At 36.3% G+C, this 18,220-nt stretch overlaps 1 protein-coding gene and 2 pseudogenes across 2 annotated transcripts; 2 read left to right on the plus strand and 1 right to left on the minus strand.

The window, feature by feature from the left end:
• Positions 1 to 107: 107 nt before the first annotated feature.
• LOC104791170 (protein kinase STUNTED-like) lies at positions 108 to 3,002 on the plus strand (annotated as a pseudogene). Its single transcript, XR_015559116.1, has 8 exons — positions 108 to 241; positions 478 to 1,179; positions 1,274 to 1,518; positions 1,608 to 1,777; positions 1,858 to 1,937; positions 2,013 to 2,160; positions 2,251 to 2,400; positions 2,478 to 3,002. The product of XR_015559116.1 is annotated as a protein kinase STUNTED-like (transcript).
• Positions 3,003 to 5,904: 2,902 nt separating this feature from the next.
• On the plus strand, positions 5,905 to 6,411 carry LOC147942680 (putative F-box protein At1g53550). The gene has a single exon (XM_087456157.1). It carries the CDS (start codon positions 5,905 to 5,907, stop codon positions 6,409 to 6,411), a length of 507 nt encoding a protein of 168 aa, XP_087312283.1.
• Positions 6,412 to 11,711: 5,300 nt separating this feature from the next.
• LOC104698999 (putative pre-mRNA-splicing factor ATP-dependent RNA helicase DEAH3 pseudogene) lies at positions 11,712 to 12,650 on the minus strand (annotated as a pseudogene).
• Between the last annotated feature and the right edge of the window lie 5,570 nt (positions 12,651 to 18,220).

Raw genomic sequence — 18,220 nt, forward strand, 5'->3', positions numbered from 1 at the left:
GTGTACAGGAGGAGGAGGATCACACTTGAAAAATCCTCTCTCTCTCTCTCTCTCTGTGAAAAAAGGAAGATGATTGAAAACGGTGGAGAGAAACGGAGCTCCGTCGAGGAAGAAGAAGGTGGGTACGATTCTTGTCGGCGTGAAGCTCGACGCGCCGAGCAGAGAGAGTTGCTCACTTGGGCTTTGGTTAAAGTCGCCGAGCCTGGTGATACTGTAATCGCTCTTCATATCCTAGGAAATGGTACATTTTTTTTTTTTTTTTTTAGATTCTCTGTTACAAAAAAAAAGCTTATCTAAAAGTGTATAATTTTTTTCAATTTCGATCCTTTTCTTTAGCTTCCTTAGAATTTTCTCCTCTTTTTCAGGTGGATCTTTCTTTTTTTTTTTCTCTTCCCAGTTTCTACATTTTTGTATCTTAGTGATTTGGTTTTGGATGAGTTGTTGAATAATCTGTTATTGGGTGTTGTTATAAGAAAGGAAGATGTTTGGAGGATTACTTTGTTGAATGTGCTTCAAAGATCTGTTACTTTGAATAAGACGACTAAAGTAGTTAGCCATTCCGAGGAAGATTCAAAAGAGGAGGATGAGGTTCAATCCAATGGCCAGAGTCTACAGCAGGCCTTAGCTGCTGCGCGTTTTGAGAATTGCGCGGTTTGTGGTTCCTATTCTTTGTCTCTAAAAGATACAAATACTCTTGGAAATGAAAGGAGTGAAGATGATGATGATGATGAGTGTCACAAATTAATGGAGGTTATGCCTGTGAATGGTCCAGAAGATTCAGGCGGTTCTATAACTATGTGTCTATGTTGGTTGGGAAATTGCCTGAATCTAGGCCAGGTTGGCCTTTGCTTCGTCGTGCTGTTTCTACATTAGGACAGTCTATCACTACTCCTCATAGTTCTTTGTCGAAACAGATACCGGTAGTTCAATGGGCTCTGTCTGAAGCTTCCTCCGAGGGACACTAATCAACCTGGTTATGATTCTTCTGAAGACGTTTTGTCTAGCTTAAACGCAGTTGTTCCGTTTGGTATCAACTCTATCACCAAGAAGTCATCTCCCGACAATAGTCCAAGAAAATTGCCGGAGGAACTAGAGGGACTTTATGAGAGATTCTCTTCAACTTGCCGGGTTTTTTCAAGTACAAGGAACTCGTCTCAGTAACATCGAATTTTTCCACTGGTTGGTCCTTCTCTCATTCATTTACTTATGAATGACATATTGACATGTTGAAAATTTTCAAGCCTTATAACTAAGAAATTGAATCTGATTTCAGATAATTTCATTGGAAGAGGAGGCAGAAGCCGGGTTTTTAGGGGTTGTTTGTCCAATGGGAGATTGGTTGCTGTCAAAATTCTCAAGCAAACTGAAGATGTCTTGAATGATTTTGTGGCTGAGATTGAAATCATCACAACATTACACCATAAGAATATTATCTCACTCTTAGGATTTTGCTTTGAAGACCATAACCTATTGCTTAGAATTATCTTTCAAGAGGAAGCCTCGAAGAGAACCTTCACGGTACTTGTGAGACAAGCTCTTGCCTTTTTAAGCAACTCAGAGATTCTATTATGATCATGGGTCTAACATATGCTTGGTTTCATAACCAGGAAACAAGAAAGATCCACTTGCATTTTGTTGGAGCAAGAGGTATAGTGTAGCTGTTGGAGTGGCCGAGGCATTGAACTATCTGCATAACAGTAACAGTGCTTCACAACCCGTCATCCACAGAGATGTTAAGTCATCAAATATACTATTATCTGATGATTTTGAGCCACAGGTAAAAAAACAAATTTTATCGGTTTTTTCACATGTCAAAGAGGCAAGAATACTAAAAAGTTATATATACCTTGTTCCCAGCTTTCTGATTTTGGGCTTGCGAGGTGGGCGTCTATATCTACAACTCATATAATCTGCTCTGATGTTGCGGGAACCTTTGGGTATGGAAGAATCTGGTTTTTGGCTGAAGAGTTCTTGAAAATATTCTTATGGTAAGCTTCTATTTCATGTTGCAGATACTTGGCTCCAGAGTACTTCATGTATGGTAAGGTAAATGATAAGATAGATGTCTATGCATTTGGTGTTGTTCTCCTCGAGCTACTATTTGGAAGAAAAACGATTAGCAGTGGATGTCCAAAGGGACAGGAGAGTCTAGTCATGTGGGTATGTATTGCTGCATACCAATTAAGATCAAAACCAAGCTTTTTTTCTGTACTCTTATTGAAAACAAGTATGTATGATGTTCATGTACAGGCCAGACCAATTCTAGATGATGGAAAGTATTCTCAGTTATTAGATCCGAGTTTGCGGGATAACAACAATAACGACCAAATGCAGAGGATGGCGTTAGCTGCTACTCTTTGCATTCGACGTAGCCCTCAAGCTAGACTGAAAATGAGCATTGTAAGTCAAGGTTTTAATCTAGTAGCCGTTTCATAGCTCTATGTAGTAATTATCTTAACGAATGTGGAATGATGCAGGTCCTAAAGCTACTTAAAGGCGATGCAGAGGAGTCAGAGATGCTCAAGGATGATCAATGCCAAAGATCTAACTTGCAGTCACACCTTAACGTAGCGCTTCTTGATGTTGAAGATGACTCTATCTCCCATGGGAAGCATCGAGCAAGGCGTCTCTGTTGAGGATTTATCTAAAAGGCAGGACAAGCCGTTCGTCGAGCTTCGACTAATAACCCATTTTTACTGAAACTATTGTGTGTGTGTACAAATGGAAGGGTGCTCTTTGGAAATGGGTGGGTGGGTTGGTGGAATCGTGGGGTTCTTTTTAGCCCCTCCTTCCTCACCTGTTTAAGATACTGTAATTGTAGATTTTAATTGTTTGGGATGTATCTTGCTATTTCCGGTAAGTCTTTTTTGGGGATAATGCTTATAGCTGTGGTAATAAAAACGAGACGGAAATGCTTGTTGTTGGGACTTTGGTAGGAAAGAAAAAAGGTGCTTGTACTTGTCTTCATTGAGAATAAAAGAAAGAAATCGTTTTTTTTTTTTTTTTTTGTCCTGTAAACAGTTTACACTTATTTTCTCGTATTTGTATTTGTAAGTATTGATCCTTCAGAATTGCAGTTTGCACAAGAGATCCCTGATGACTGGTTCCAGAGTGTATGCCTGATTGTTATTATTGTCTCCAAGGTGATAACTTTTGCTGTAAGAAGTCTCAGTTTGCAAGTGTTCTCATACGCAGTTCTCTTTCTGACTTTCTCCAATGCCTAATGGGGGAAACATACAGTGATGTAGGTAGGCCTGAGATTTCGGTTATTTCGGTGAGGTTATTTTGGTTTTTCGGTTTTTTTGAGTTTTTAAAATCTTACCGAATTGAACCAAAATATATTTCAGTTCGGTTATTTCGGTTTCTCGGTTAATTCGGTTTTAAAATTTTAAAACCGAAATTAACCGAAATTTGATTAAAAACATGAAAAAATCGGATTTTCGGTTATTTAGAGATAATTTCGGGTTTTTCGATTTTATTTCAAATATTTCGGTTTTTTCGGTTTCGGTTATTTCGGTTATTTTAGGGTAAATTCGGTTATTTTAGGGTAAATTTCGGTTTTATTAGTTTTTTTCCTAAAAAAATTAAAAAAAAAAAATTGATTAACCGAAAACCGAACCAAAATAACCGAAATATTTCGGTTTTTTTGAAAAAAAAAATTGTACCAATCGGTTCAGCCGCCATAACCGAAACCGAACCGAACACCAAAAATATCGGTTCGGTTCGGTTCGGTTATTTTAGTTCGGTTTAAAATCCTAGGGCTAGATGTAGGTAGGGTAATACGTTTCTAGTGACAAGTGTTTCTACCTATATCACTAGATTTTCTTCTCACAATCTATAATTTTATGTAACTGTACCAAATGCCCATCTATAATATAATGTTTATCTATATTGTTTTTCTCTAAAAAGTAACAAATAAACACTTACAAAAGCATGAAAATTCTGTTAAACTTTACTCAAATGATTTATAGAATAGTATGGTGGTTTGTATATTGTATGATATAAAAAAAATTAGTATTCCATTCTATATAATATTTAAACTTAAATTTGTTTATCTATTTTCAAAAAAGAATTGAATCTGTTTTTTTCAAATTTAAACCATGATATGTATGAAAGATCTACATTATAGTAGAATTGGCAGGTTTTATTTTTTTTTAAAAAATATATTCAAAGCAAATATGATTAAAATAGAATTCTAGTAAAAAAAAAAGGGAAAAAATGGAAAGAACACACATGTGTACGTGTGCAAGAAGAGGAGAGAGAGGGATGCCCTTTGATTGTGCAACTGTAGATAATGCAGCAGGGTTACTTTGGTAAATATTATATAAAATATGGAATTATATATTTTTTTTGGTTATTGCTGCCAAATTTCCTTTTTTTTATATTAAAGCAAATAAGCCGTTGGATAGGAAATGAAAAGAACAAAACTTTATAATAAATATTTTATTATTATTTTTTGACAAATCAACCAGTCGCTTCGTGTCGCCATCTCGACTCATCTCTCTCTCTCTTTCTTTCTTTCTTTCTCTCTCCCTCCCTTTAGAGTTTCGTCTTCCTCTTCTTGATTCTCTTCCATTGCAAAAATCATGAATCAGCTTCTACGTAACATCGAACATCTTCCTCGTGACCTAATCAACGAAGTGTTGATTAGGTGTTCCCCAGAAACGATCAAGACTTTATCTTTGGTGTTTGCAGAGATCTCTCCCATCAAATCTGCTATTGAAGACCCAACCTTTATCGAGGAATATGAAAGATAGAATAGGAACAAGGAAGAAAGGGTTCTTCTTGTCACGCGGGCAGAGAGAGGATGGGATTTCACCGTCTCGACAGCTTTTGATCCAAGATCCGCGGCTCTCCTCTGTTCATGGTCGAAGCAGACTATAGAGATGCACTATGCGGACGGGTTGATTGTTTCAGGAACGGGGCCATTTGCTACCCTAATCAACCCGGCAACAGGAAATTTTACAGCTTTGCCCAGGTTCCCTCTTAAATCTGGAAGCTTTGACGTTAGGATGAAAACGAAAACGTACATTGGTTTTGACCAGGAGGGTTTGAGGTATAAAATTTTGGGATTGTGCATTGGTGAGGAGGGGGAAGCTACTACATACAAAATTCTAGCCCTGGGAGTTCGGTTCATTCGGTCAATTCGGTTCGGTTAATTCGGTTTGTCGGTTTTTTTATTTTGAAAATGTTGCCGAACTAAACCGAAATTCAAAACGGTTCGGTTCAATTCGATTTTCGGTTATTTCGGATTTTGACATTAAAAACCGAATTTTGAATGGGCCAAAAGTTAACAGATCTAAATAATATCTATTTTAATTAAATGAGCCTAATCTAAACAATTTAACCTCTAAGCCCAATAAGATAATTAACTACCCTAATCAAAACCTAATATGTCGCAGCCGAGAAGTTCGCCGTCCAAAGGAGAAGAACAACATCTTCGGTCATGGTAGTCATTGACGAGGAAGAAAAAGAAGAAGAAACAAAATAATCGAACAAAAAGAGGAGTGATAGAAGAGGTAGAAGAGTAAACGAGGGAGAAGACTGGAGTTTAGAAGATAATAAAAGAAGAATGGAGAGAAGTTGAAGAATTCGCTGGATGAAAGTAGAAGAAAGAAGAGAATCGGCTGGGTGAAAGTAGAAGAATATAAATTAGGTTTTGTTTTGTTTTTATTTCGGTTAACCGAAATTATTAGAAAACCGAATTAAAATTAAAAGTCTGCCGATCGGTTTAGCTGAGTGAACCGAACCCGAACCGAAAGCCAATAATATCGGTTCGGTTCGGTTCGGTTTTTTCGGTTTGGTTTTTTATCCCAGGCCTACAAAATTCTAACTCTCGATCTTGATCGTGAGTCTTGGAGGTGGAGAGAGGTGAATAGCCCAATTGAACATTCAGTACCAGTGATGTGTGACACCAATTCGATTTGTATCAGTGGGAATCTGTATTACACAGGCCGCTTGCCCAATAAAGATGCTTCTGTGATCCAGTTCGATTTGGCTACTGAATCTTTTTCCCCGTCAAATCCCATACCCGAGAAGCGAATATTGGGCATGTATAGCTGGGAGTCCGGGTTAGTTAACGTGAATGGAAAGGTTGGTTTTTCTGTAGCTCTGCCACATCATAAGTCCCGGCTGTGGGTTCTTGAAGACTCAGTGAAGAACAAGTGGTCGAGCATCATTGTGTCCACTCCCCTCTCCATCCTCGGCCCATCCACAATTGTCAACCGCATAACTTTCGAGGGTTTCACAAGCAAGGGGCTCTCTATCTTCTCACAAGGGCAAGGACAAACTCTATGTCTCTATTACCACAACAGGGAGACAGAGGAAGTTCATACTGATCAGATAGCAAGAGCCTACATGTGGCAAATGTTCACTTTCTGGAACTACGTTCACACTTTCATGTTTGCTTAGCTCCTCCTCGCCTATCTCGTGCTACATGTTTCTTGTCTATTGCTTTTGGCTCTTGCCATATTTGGCTTTGATCTCATTAGGTTTTGTCCTTTATTTTCGTTTTTGTGACACTGGTAACTTGTAGATGTTCAGAGAGATGTAAAACTTGTCTGGTTACATTGCTTATAACACCAAATAAACAACATCTTGGTGAAGGTTTTTGTAGATGTTACCGATTTCAATGTTTTACATACCAATGCTGCGTCTTGACAAGTGTGCACCATGGAATGTAGCACGAGATTGTTTGCTTTTCTTAGATTCTTGACAAGTGTGACTAATGATTGAACCACTGACCCACTACTGTTTTTAGTTGGATATGCATGGGTCTCTTTGATCAATAAATTTTGTCGGGCAGTTTTGTGTTTTTTCTTTTGGTAATTCTTGATGGGGGGTTCGTTACATTTTCTGGCACTTATTCAAAATGTTGTCCTATGGCTCATAGCATGTAGATTTGCTGATATAAACAATCTATGTTGGTGGTTGCCATGCCATTCAAATGTCCTGTATCAAAACAGAATGCTGGAAAAAAATGAAGATGCAGTGGCCGTGTCTCTTTCCTGTGTTTGCAATGGCTTCTTATATGCTTTAATAGCAAGTTTGTAGTCATATTGGTTTCGTTGCTTCTTTAACGCAAAAAGTGTCCTTTTGTTACCTTTGAGATGGCAATTTGAAAATGTCTATAACCCTCCCCCCCCCCCCCCCCCCCCCTCCCTCAGCTCCTAGACCTTCTTTCAGAAGTTGTAACGGAGTAATGATGAGTTATGGTCTTAGCCTGTGGTGATATGATTTTTCTTTTAATGACAGATTGCTTATATTGTGTTTGCTTGAAAATGCTGGACTGATCAAGATAACAAAGGAAATTGGTGATAGTTATCAAGGAGATATTTCTAGGAATGGAAGTCTCAAGTCTTTGTTATCTAGGCTATCACAGATCTTGACCTCCATTCCTGATAAAGCACGGTTGAAATCCCCACCATTACTTTCTTCCCAGTATCCTTTTCTCTATGAACGCAGAATGCTGGAAAAAAATGAAGATGCAGTGGCCGTGTCTCTTTCCTGTGTTTGCAATGCCCTCTTCTATGCTTTAATAGCAAGTTTGTATCCATATTGGTTTCGTTGCTTCTTTAACGCAAAAAGTGTCCTTTTGTTACCTTTAAGATGGCAATTTGAAAATGTCTATAACCCTCCCCCCCCCCCCCCCCCTCCCCTCCCTCAGCTCCTAGACCTTAGTTGAGGTTTGGTCATAAGGCGTTCGTAAGATCTGTACTGGGAAATTTGCATTTCTGGTTTAGTTAGAGAGTTGTCTGTACGTACATATAAATATGACTTGAGTAAGCAAATAATAATGTTATTTATAATTTGTAGTTAAAATTAAATACATAATGAAGTTAAGTAAGTATCTAATATCAGAAAAATAGGAACAATAGTACATTCAAGGGGCTCACATCTCGATTAAATCAGCTTTAAGTATCTAATATCAGAAAATTAGGAACAATAGTACATTCGAAAGGGCTAACATCTCGATTAAATCTCCAGACTCATCATCTCGCCTATTCTTTGTCAAGTTACCTTCATCGTCCACTGCTCCCAGGTCAAACAAATCCGTCAAGGCCCGAAGGAGGGTCTTCTGGGAAGGAGGATACATAAATTTCAAGGATAACAAGTCCTTCACACCCAGCCTTTTCAAGGCGAGAACTGTGTTTACGAGGTTTACTCTATACATCTCAAGAACCGCCAGCGCTATTAATCCACTGTAAATTTCCTGTGTGTATAGCCTGAAACATTTGCCAGGCCCTGTTGTACAAGCACGACGTGCTCTCTGGTCAGCACTTGCCATGGATATTGGGGACACCACCAAGGAGTCTAGACGAGTTTGCGGGTTGTAGTATTTCTGCATGGAGAAACCAGGATCAATGTTGAGGGATGAGTCTTCGATTTGCCCTGCAAAAGAGAAAGACGAAAAGAGTGAGACTAAGATGATGAAGAACAAGAAGATCGGAAGTTAGTCGGAGAAGAAGAAGTGGTCGTACGGAGAAGAGAAAAGAGGAAGGAGAAGATTGCTATTTTGTTGTTGTGGATTAATAAGACTAATGGGTTGGAGTTAAGCCCATTTAAGGTTTGTGTATTTAGTGTTCTTTAGACTATTAGTAGTGTTAGGCCCAAAATAAGAGTCTTGTGTTGTTTACTTAGTTTAACTAAGGAAGTTGATGAAAACCTTAGTTAGACTAGAGTAGATAATAGTTGTTGGAGTTGTTAGTGGCTAATAGCTAAGGTAAGGTTGCTTATGTCCAGAAGTCTAATGTCTAGATATAATGATGTAATAGTTGCTAAGTGAATGAGTGTAAAAGAAATCTACTATAAGTATGTAATGTGTGTGAAGTTGTAAAAGCATGAAAAATGATGAATGAATGAGAGTTCTAAGAAAATTGAGTTCTTTGAGTGAAGAAAGAAAAGAAACAAACTTAAAATCAAAGTGAAAATGTCAACATGGTATCAGAGCGCAACTTGATCCTAGGAGCCTGTTAAAGCAAGAAAGAGGAAGTGAAGAAGTACCTGAAAAGAAGAAGAAGAAAACAGAGATGGCGATAAACCTGCAATCATCTCATCTTATTGCAGTCTTTGATGGCCAGAATTACGAGTTCTGGTCTGCAAGAATGAAAACCACACTCATGAATAAAGATCTTTGGGATGTTGTCAATGATGGAGTACCTGAAGCTGAAGTTGAAGATGAACTTGCAACTCCAGGAGCAGATAAGAGCAAAGAAACTGCAAACCTGAAGCCACTCAAAGCTAAAGATACGGCTGCTCTCCAAATCATTCAGCATGCAGTGGCTGATGTGGTCTTTGACAAGATTCTCTCTGCAAACTCAGCACATCAAGCATGGAAACTTCTGGAGCACTCCTATCAAGGTAATGAGAAAGTCAAAACTGTTAGACTTCAGTCTTTAAGAAGAGAGTTTGAAAATCTGAAAATGAAAGAAGGGGAAAAGGTTAAAGTTTACTCTGATAGGATTCAGGCTGTAGCGAATCAGATGAGATCTTTAGGTGAGGGTAAATCTAACTTTGATTTAGTGGTGAAAATGTTGGCTTCTATGCCAAAAAGCTATGCCGGTCTGTCATCCTTAATGGAAGAAACAAAGGATCTGAACACTGTTACCTATGCTGAGCTGCTTGGATCTTTGGAGGCACATGAGAAGAAGTTCTTTCCAGAGGATGAAGAAGAGGCTGAAGGAGCCTTCTATGCACGGTTTCGAAGTCTGAATGTGGAGAAGAAACACAAAGAAAATTTTGGTCAGACAAGTTATAGAGAAAAAAGGTGGTGTGGTTATTGTAAAAGAGATAATCACAATGAAGATGTATGTTGGCTCAAGAGTGGAAAAATCAGACCTGCTTTCAACGGAAACAGAGAAACTAGAAGTTGTTTTCACTATGGAAAAGTAGGTCACCTAATCAGTGACTGCAAACTCAAGAATGGAGAACAAGCTCAAGTTATTCAAGAAGACAATGAACAAGCTCAAGTTACTCAAGAAGAGAATAAAGAAGAAGAAACTTATCATATGTTCACTGCAAGACAAGAAGACCAAGAAATACTAGAAGAGAATACCTGGCTCATTGATAGTGGATGCACAAATCACATGACGCCATATGAGAAGCTGTTCACTCACATCAACACAAGCTTCAATGTTCCTGTACGTGTAGGTAATGGAGCTGTGCTGACAACAAAAGGAAAGGGTGATGTTGAAATCATGACAAAGAAAGGCAAGAGAATCATCAAAGATGTTCTACTACTTCCAGGAATTACCAAAAATCTGTTGAGCGTTTCTCAAATGATTGAAAGAGACTATGAAGTTGAGTTTAATCCTAGAGGCTGTACCATTCACGATCCTGCTGGAAGGAAGATAGCTGAGGTACCTATGATCAATAAAAGCTTTTATCTGAGAATGTCAGAAAATGAAGAGGCAACAATGGTTGCTACAAAAGAAAAGGTTGAATCATGCTGTCAAGGGACTGGATATACGGCTGGAAATCAAAAAGTGTCACAAACTTGGTCTATTAAGAAAACATGGATAGAGAAGTCGAAGATAAGGGCCCAGGATGCAAAATGAACAAGATTGTGATCAAAAGAGACACTTTGGAGAAAACCGAAAGCTCACCTAAGTTTGAGAGAGAGCAAAAGTGGATTAGAAGGGAAACCTGCAAGAAAAATGCAGAGGAGAATCAAGCAACAAAGCACAAAGAATTTGGGGTTCACAAGTTGGAGATCAATGACAAGAGTAAACTTGTTGAGAATCAAAGGCTGATATTTCAAAAGCAAAACAAGGAAGAGGTAAATGGATTTCCTCTGTTTGGATCGAATGCCATCAAGTTTGGAAACATAAGCTTATGTCTGGAGCCTCTGCAAAAGAAGATCAAAGTGAGCTCAACCGAAAGTGAATCAAGACTGAACAAGAATGAAAAGACCATTGTTCAAGAGGGAGCAACAAAATCCAATCAAGGGAGAATCACAGAAACTTCAATTAAGAAGGAGATCGGAAAATCAAACTCACCAATGACCTATGCAGATGTTCTGAAAAATGGCACTCAGATGAAGAGGAAAGGAAGCTCCATTGGAGAAGTAAAGGCTTCAAAATTCAAAATCCTAACCTGGAATCAAGAGCCCAAATCGAAAACTCAAGAGGGAGTGTTGAGGGATGAGTCTTCGATTTGCCCTGCAAAAGAGAAAGACGAAAAGAGTGAGACTAAGATGATGAAGAACAAGAAGATCGGAAGTTAGTCGGAGAAGAAGAAGTGGTCGTACGGAGAAGAGAAAAGAGGAAGGAGAAGATTGCTATTTTGTTGTTGTGGATTAATAAGACTAATGGGCTGGAGTTAAGCCCATTTAAGGTTTGTGTATTTAGTGTTCTTTAGACTATTAGTAGTGTTAGGCCCAAAATAAGAGTCTGTGTTGTTTACTTAGTTTAACTAAGGAAGTTGATGAAAACTTAGTTAGACTAGAGTAGATAATAGTTGTTGGAATTGTTAGTGGCTAATAGCTAAGGTAAGGTTGCTTGTGTCCAGAAATCTAATGTCTAGATATAATGATGTAATAGTTGCTAAGTCTAGAGTCTAAGTGAATGAGTGTAAAAGAAATCTACTATAAGTATGTAATGTGTGTGAAGTTGTAAAAGCATGAAAAATGATGAATGAATGAGAGTTCTAAGAAAATTGAGTTCTTTGAGTGAAGAAAGAAAAGAAACAAACTTAAAATCAAAGTGAAAATGTCAACAATCAACGACGTAAACAATCCCGTCGATGGGTAGAGAAGTCTTTGCAATGTTGGTGGAGACGACAATCTTTCTCACGGGATGAGGTGTGGGATCGAAAACCCTCTGTTGCATGGCAGGCGGGAGGAAGGAATACAGTGGCACGACTTTGACTTGATCTCCGAGCTTATGGAAGATCCTGCTGCAAGCATCTTCAATCTCTTCTTCCCCGGTTAGGAAAACAAGAACATCACCAGGTGGCTCACACATGTGAATCTGGATAACTTTGCGTACAGCAGCCTCGAGATAGTCCGTCACAGGATCTCGAGTATAAACGATCTCCACTGGATGGAGCCTACCTGGGACTTTGATGAGAGGCACATTATGACCGCTAAAATAGTGGCGGAGCTCGTGGGCGTATAGGGTTGAACTCATCACAACCAGCTTAAGAGCAGGCCGGCTAGTCAAGGCTTTTTCAAGAATACTAAAAAGCAAATCCGTGGCTATACTTCTTTCGTGGGCCTCGTCCAGAATGATGGCTTTGTATTTTGATAAGAGCGGATCCACCAGTGCTTCTCTCAGAAGCATTCCATCGGTCAGGTACTTGAGCACGGTTTTGGAGCTGCTGCAATCGTCGAAACGGACTGTGTAACCGACTTCTTCACCGATCACTGCATCCATCTCTTCAGCAACTCGGCGGGCCGCAGACATCGCTGCAACTCTACGAAGCTGCGTGCACCCAACCAACCTCGCAGTCCCACCAGGATTAGGGTTTTCATAGACCACAGCTTCTAAAACGAACTGTGGGATTTGCGTTGTCTTACCACTGCCCGTATCACCCACCAGTATCACCATCTGATTTTCCTTCAGAGCTTGGAGAAACTCGTCTTTGTGTACCCATACTGGTAGGTTCCTACGTTCCTCTTGTATTTCGAAATACCTCGCAGAGTTCACCATATCGATTCTCCTCAACAAAACCAAAAGAAAACAATAATAACAAGTTAGGAAACCTCCTCCAGTATTTATAGCCCAAGAAAAATAAAAACCTATATTCCTTTTCCGAGAGTATTTGGAGATTTTCCTTTTCTGCATAAGCTCAAAATTGATTATTCTCTTCAACAAAACATAAAAAACAATAATAACAAGTTAGGAAACCTCCTCCTCCAGTATTTATCATCCAAGAACAATAATGTCTTCTTCTTTTCTTTGTCTTCTCCTATGTCTCTCTTTTTGAGATTTTGCCTTACAATAAGCTATTGGTACTCCGATCCCTAATTGAAATTTTGAGATCTATAAGATTGTAACTTGTAAGCTTTTGTTCTTTAGTGTATTAATAATGATTGTGAGAGCCTTGGTCATGTTCCTTTGGTGAACCAGATGCAATATCTGGATGCAAATGACATATGTCATAAAAGAGAATTCCAATTCGCTGACACACAACGAGACCTCGCGACGGATTTCAGAGGCAATCTGGAGAGTATATCGACCATGAGATCAACTGGCAGCTTACCATAGTTTTCTCGTAACCCATCCGTTGATGATATGGCTAGGTGAGCCTCATTTTTGGAGACGTGCTCCTTTCGTTTTTTCTTGGTGGACATTGCATAAATTAAAAGGAAATGAAACCTTTTCGAGTATTGAGTACCGATATCAAACACAACTTGAGGATGATATATATGGTCTTCCAAGATTTTACAATGATACCTTAAAGGTACCTGCCACCTTTTGGTGATATGTATTTATCTTCTTTTCTTTAATTTCCTTTTGCAGCAACCTTTTTCTTATTATTAATATATATAGATTATTAGCTATATATAATTGCTAAATAATAAATTTTGAATCCAACTCATTACATCATATTTCGTAATTTGGTTTCTTATAGTCAAAATATTTGGTTTCTTATAGTCAAAATATTAAAATTAAACAATTAAATCATTAGGCAATGATATTGTCTTTGTTTTACAAAAAGTGTCTTTCTGTTTGTTTTTCTTGATTGTCATTTTAAGTTTTTAATATGATAGTCTTTAAACAGTAACATGTTTTCCTTTTCAGCATACAAATCTTACAAAATTTGGGTTTTAGTTAATTAAAATCGAGATGGTGGTTTCTGAAATAAAGGTATTGCACATCTCAAAACTTTAAGCATTAATACGACAAAGCTGGATTAGAAAGTTTCACTCATGTGTTATTTTGTATGTGATTGCGAATCATCAACAAATATTAATGATAGTTCATTGAATGTGTCGACTACCGGGTTTTATTAAGATACTAGATAAGGGCCCGCATGATCTGCGGATTTAAAAAATAAATCTTAAATTTTAAACAATTTTTTGAAAATATAATAAGAAACTTAATTTTATGAATTAAATAAATAAATAAATTTAGTTAGAGAAAAAATCATATTTGTATTTACCTTCATACAATTATTTATGTTTATATATTTTTAATATATTATAACAATTATTACAATAATATAAAACTAAATTATATCCCACCAAAATTTTGCCAAATACTCATCATTACAAATATTATTATTGTCAAATTTTCAAAACTTTACACAACTTATTAACAAAATATTTTACATGCAAAGAGTTCATTAAAACAACATCTAATTAGTAAGCATGTACAATTTTACTCTATGATTTACCATTAAAAATATGTTTTTACACCCAAAATTATTTTATTGTTAAAGTATGCTCTTTATCACCATCTATAAAATATCTTCTGAACAAATTAAACAAATTTTCTGTTGCTTTACTTTCATTTTGGCATAATTATAGTTCTTATAATTACTAAAATTTTTTTGTGACATAATTTCTTTAACCATAAATTTGTTTTTACTCCAAAGATATTTTGGATGAACAACCGGTGAAAATTATCTACTCTCTTATAATGATTTTATGACCAACCTAATAAAAGTTGAGAAACTGAGAAAAAGTAAATATAACATAATTAAAAAAAAAAATTATAATCACGATGGTATATATAAATCTTAGATAATTCAAATATATAAAATAGAAACTTTATAAACAATCCAAAACATGACATATGTCATAAACATGTTAAGGATCGATGACCTATTTACTCCTTAGAAGTATTGCATTGTACCAAATCTGATAGAAAACCACGTAAATCCGGTTTGAAACCAATTTTGAAACGGTTTACCATTCTAACTTCCCAAATTTGAAAATCGCTTTTCAATTACTCGATCAAGCAGCTCTTGTTTCAGTACCGGAATCATCAACATTATTCAGAAGAGAAAACTCTAAATTTTGACCAGAAACATCAATCACCGATTAATCTTCCAAACTTATAATATTACTAACTGTAGAATCACTTTTGGAACCTCCATCATTGTCTCCATCCTCGATTAAATTAGCGGGATTTATATACTTCGATTCCATTTCATTGCATTTGACAGCTTCCATTGAAGAATCCGCACTAATCAAAGACCTACGCAATATATCGACAAAATTATATCGGACAAAAAATCAAAGATCAAACCTTTCGATATAAACATATAAAAAATCCAATAGGCCGGCCCATTAGCCAAATCCCTACATTCGTAGAGAGCAGGACTCGATCCCTGGCATGATGGTGCCTTCTACAATTGGACTTACCAATGGTCACTGTACTAATGTCACTTTACAAACATAATTTTATGTAGAAATAATGTTATTTTCTTAATTAAGTGTTCTATTACGTTTCAAAAATAATAATTCTTTTAACATAACTTATGTTATTTTCTTAAAATTTGTTATTCACTATTTATTGATTAATAATAATATGCATGCTTAATGAATTATTTTTTTTATTTATCCATGTCAAAATCTAATTAAGAAAAATGTATAATATAATTAGTGTATAATGGAAAATATATTAGTTTTGTTAATTTTCCTTTTTGATTTGAATTTTTTTTAAGATATAAACATGCAAATTTTATGTAGATTTAATGTTATTTTCTTAATTAGCTGTTTTGAAAAATAATAGTTTTTGACACATGTCAACATCTCATCAGTATACTTGACATGTGTCATAATCCTGTTAATGACTAACTTTGAAAACACAACTTAATATAATAAAATATTATATATCTATTATTAACTAGGTCATTAAGGTGTTGACTGGTTCTCCCGCTACCTCCCACAAACGCTGCATTTGTGGGTGGTAGCGATTGCTAGCAACTGGTACCAATCACACAAACCGCTTATAATCGCTCCAAATCGTTTCCAACCGCTTCAAACGACTGAATTCCAAAAGCTATTTCCTGCAAGCGTTTGCGGTTGCGGGTGATTGCGGTTGGAATTTTTTTTTTTTAAACATGAAACAAATCAATGATAATGAAATATTTTTTTAATATATATTTTACCTAACTATTTGATTCATCAAGAATGAAAGAAAATGAAGTATGGATACGATTGAGAATATTAAAAAATAAAAAATTGGAAGAAAATAAGATTTCAATTAACAATAACCCAAAATTTTTGATGTAAATTTAATGGTACATCGCATGTAAGTTCATAAAAATCTAAATAAATATAACATTTCATCAGAAATTTAAGAAAATAAGATTATTTGAAAAAAAATATAAAAACAAATCACTAGCGACTCTTCTCAACTCTCGTTTGATCATTTCTACCTATGCAACTACTGCCCCATGGAAATTATTGAGTGTGTGAGATTTAAGAAAGAAGATCTACGATCTAAAACATATGTTTTATCATTTATCAAATTACTTGATTAAAGTTTTAGTAAAAAGCCTAATGCATAAAGTAATAAGTATTTCAATATGAAATTCATTTGTTTTTTGAATAATTATTTAGTATTTTAAATGAATTTTAATTTAAATCAAGTTTAATAATTTTTTTGGTGTATTCAAACATTTATATAATTATATATTACATTTATTATGTTTTAACCGCTATTGCACCCGCTGGTCAACCAGTCGTAAAACTCCCGCAAACGCACCTATTTTAGAACGCTAAACCAGTCACTCAAAACGCTAAATAATGCTTGTAACCGTAACCACCCACTTACGCAATCTCTCACAATCGCAACCGTAAGCGCTGCGTTTGAACCAGTCAAGCCCTAAGTTCAAAGACATTCGACTTGTTCATACAAAACATTCTGATGTAGTAAGTCGTAACTTGGCTAAATTAGGATGTAGACAATCATTCTGATTGTTTTGACCCTATGTCTTGGATTTTTAGACCCTTTGTGTAAAGTGTTTACTAAATAAATATTAGCTTAATTTCAATGAAAAAAAAAACAAATTATTTTTTAATATAAGAGGCACATGTGTGGTTGAAACTTGATTGTGGTTGAAAAGAAAAACCCCTTTTATTAGTGGGCGTGCTATACCACTATGAATATATTTTTTTGTATCTTAACGTGTTTGTTTAACAAGTTTCATTATGGTCTTTAACTCTTTACATTGCCAACGAATGAATGCCTATATTTGCCTAGGGGCTATGGGTTGCTTGTGTTTAAGGAAACGTTCTCCCTCAAAATATTACCAACTAAACAGAGTATAACGATTAGTGAAGGTAAACTAGAGAATGGTGTCGATTAGTGAAGGTAAACGTTCTCCCCTAGTTTATGTAAGGCTTTTTAAGAAAAAAGCAAAGGGGGAAAATAAGACAAAAAAAAATAATGTTGACAAAAAAAAAAAAAAAAAAAAAGACAAATTAATGGTACTTTGCAAAAGAGATAAATCAGTTTAAGATATTGTCATTCAAGTAACTCTCCCTAATCATAAACTCGAAAAGAGTTCACTACTAGAAGCAGAAGCCAAAAGTCAATACAACAAAGCTGGGTTAGAGGTTTATTTTAAAAGGAATTGCAAAGTACTCATTAACAATATTAATGGTGGTTTAGCCGCTATGTCCATCGCCGGGTTATATATATCAAGTTATTATCTGTTCAGCGACTAAGTTCAAACAAAATGCTATTGTAATGTAGTAAGTCATCGACAAGGATTGGATAGAGATATAGTATATGCTTTTTTCTTTTTTGAAAGAATGTTAAATTTATTCAACCCAAAAAAACATTATTTACAGTATATGCAATTTAGAGTAGGACCTAATGCTGAAATAAGAGTGGAAAAAGTTTGAGAGTTTTGAAACGGAGGACTTAAGCTCTAGTACTTAACCAAATACGCAGTCCATCGTCAAGGTACGGGCTACCATGACTCTTGATGGAGCACAACCTGTTGCGGATACGATCAAATCATCAATGAGCTTGGCAAGTTGTTCATGAGACTTTGGGATTACACCGTGTAGCCTGCAGTTTCGTTCGAACCAAATCGAGTGAGCAGAAGCTTGCAGAACATATATACTGCAAGATGAACCGAGTTGACGACGTGTAAGTGGAGTCTCAAACAAGTGCGATGATATCCAAAAAGTTTGTGGTGTAACGAGCTTGGATCAGTTGCCTAGTCAAAATCTCCCACACCCTAGATAAAAAGGCGCAGGCATAAAGCAGATATGTTTACATATATATCTTTTGCTTTAAAAGGGGAAATAAGA

The sequence above is a fragment of the Camelina sativa genome, chromosome 6 (assembly GCF_030686135.1).
Source record: "Camelina sativa cultivar CO46 ecotype springtype chromosome 6, ASM3068613v1".
Lineage (NCBI taxonomy): Eukaryota > Viridiplantae > Streptophyta > Magnoliopsida > Brassicales > Brassicaceae > Camelina > Camelina sativa.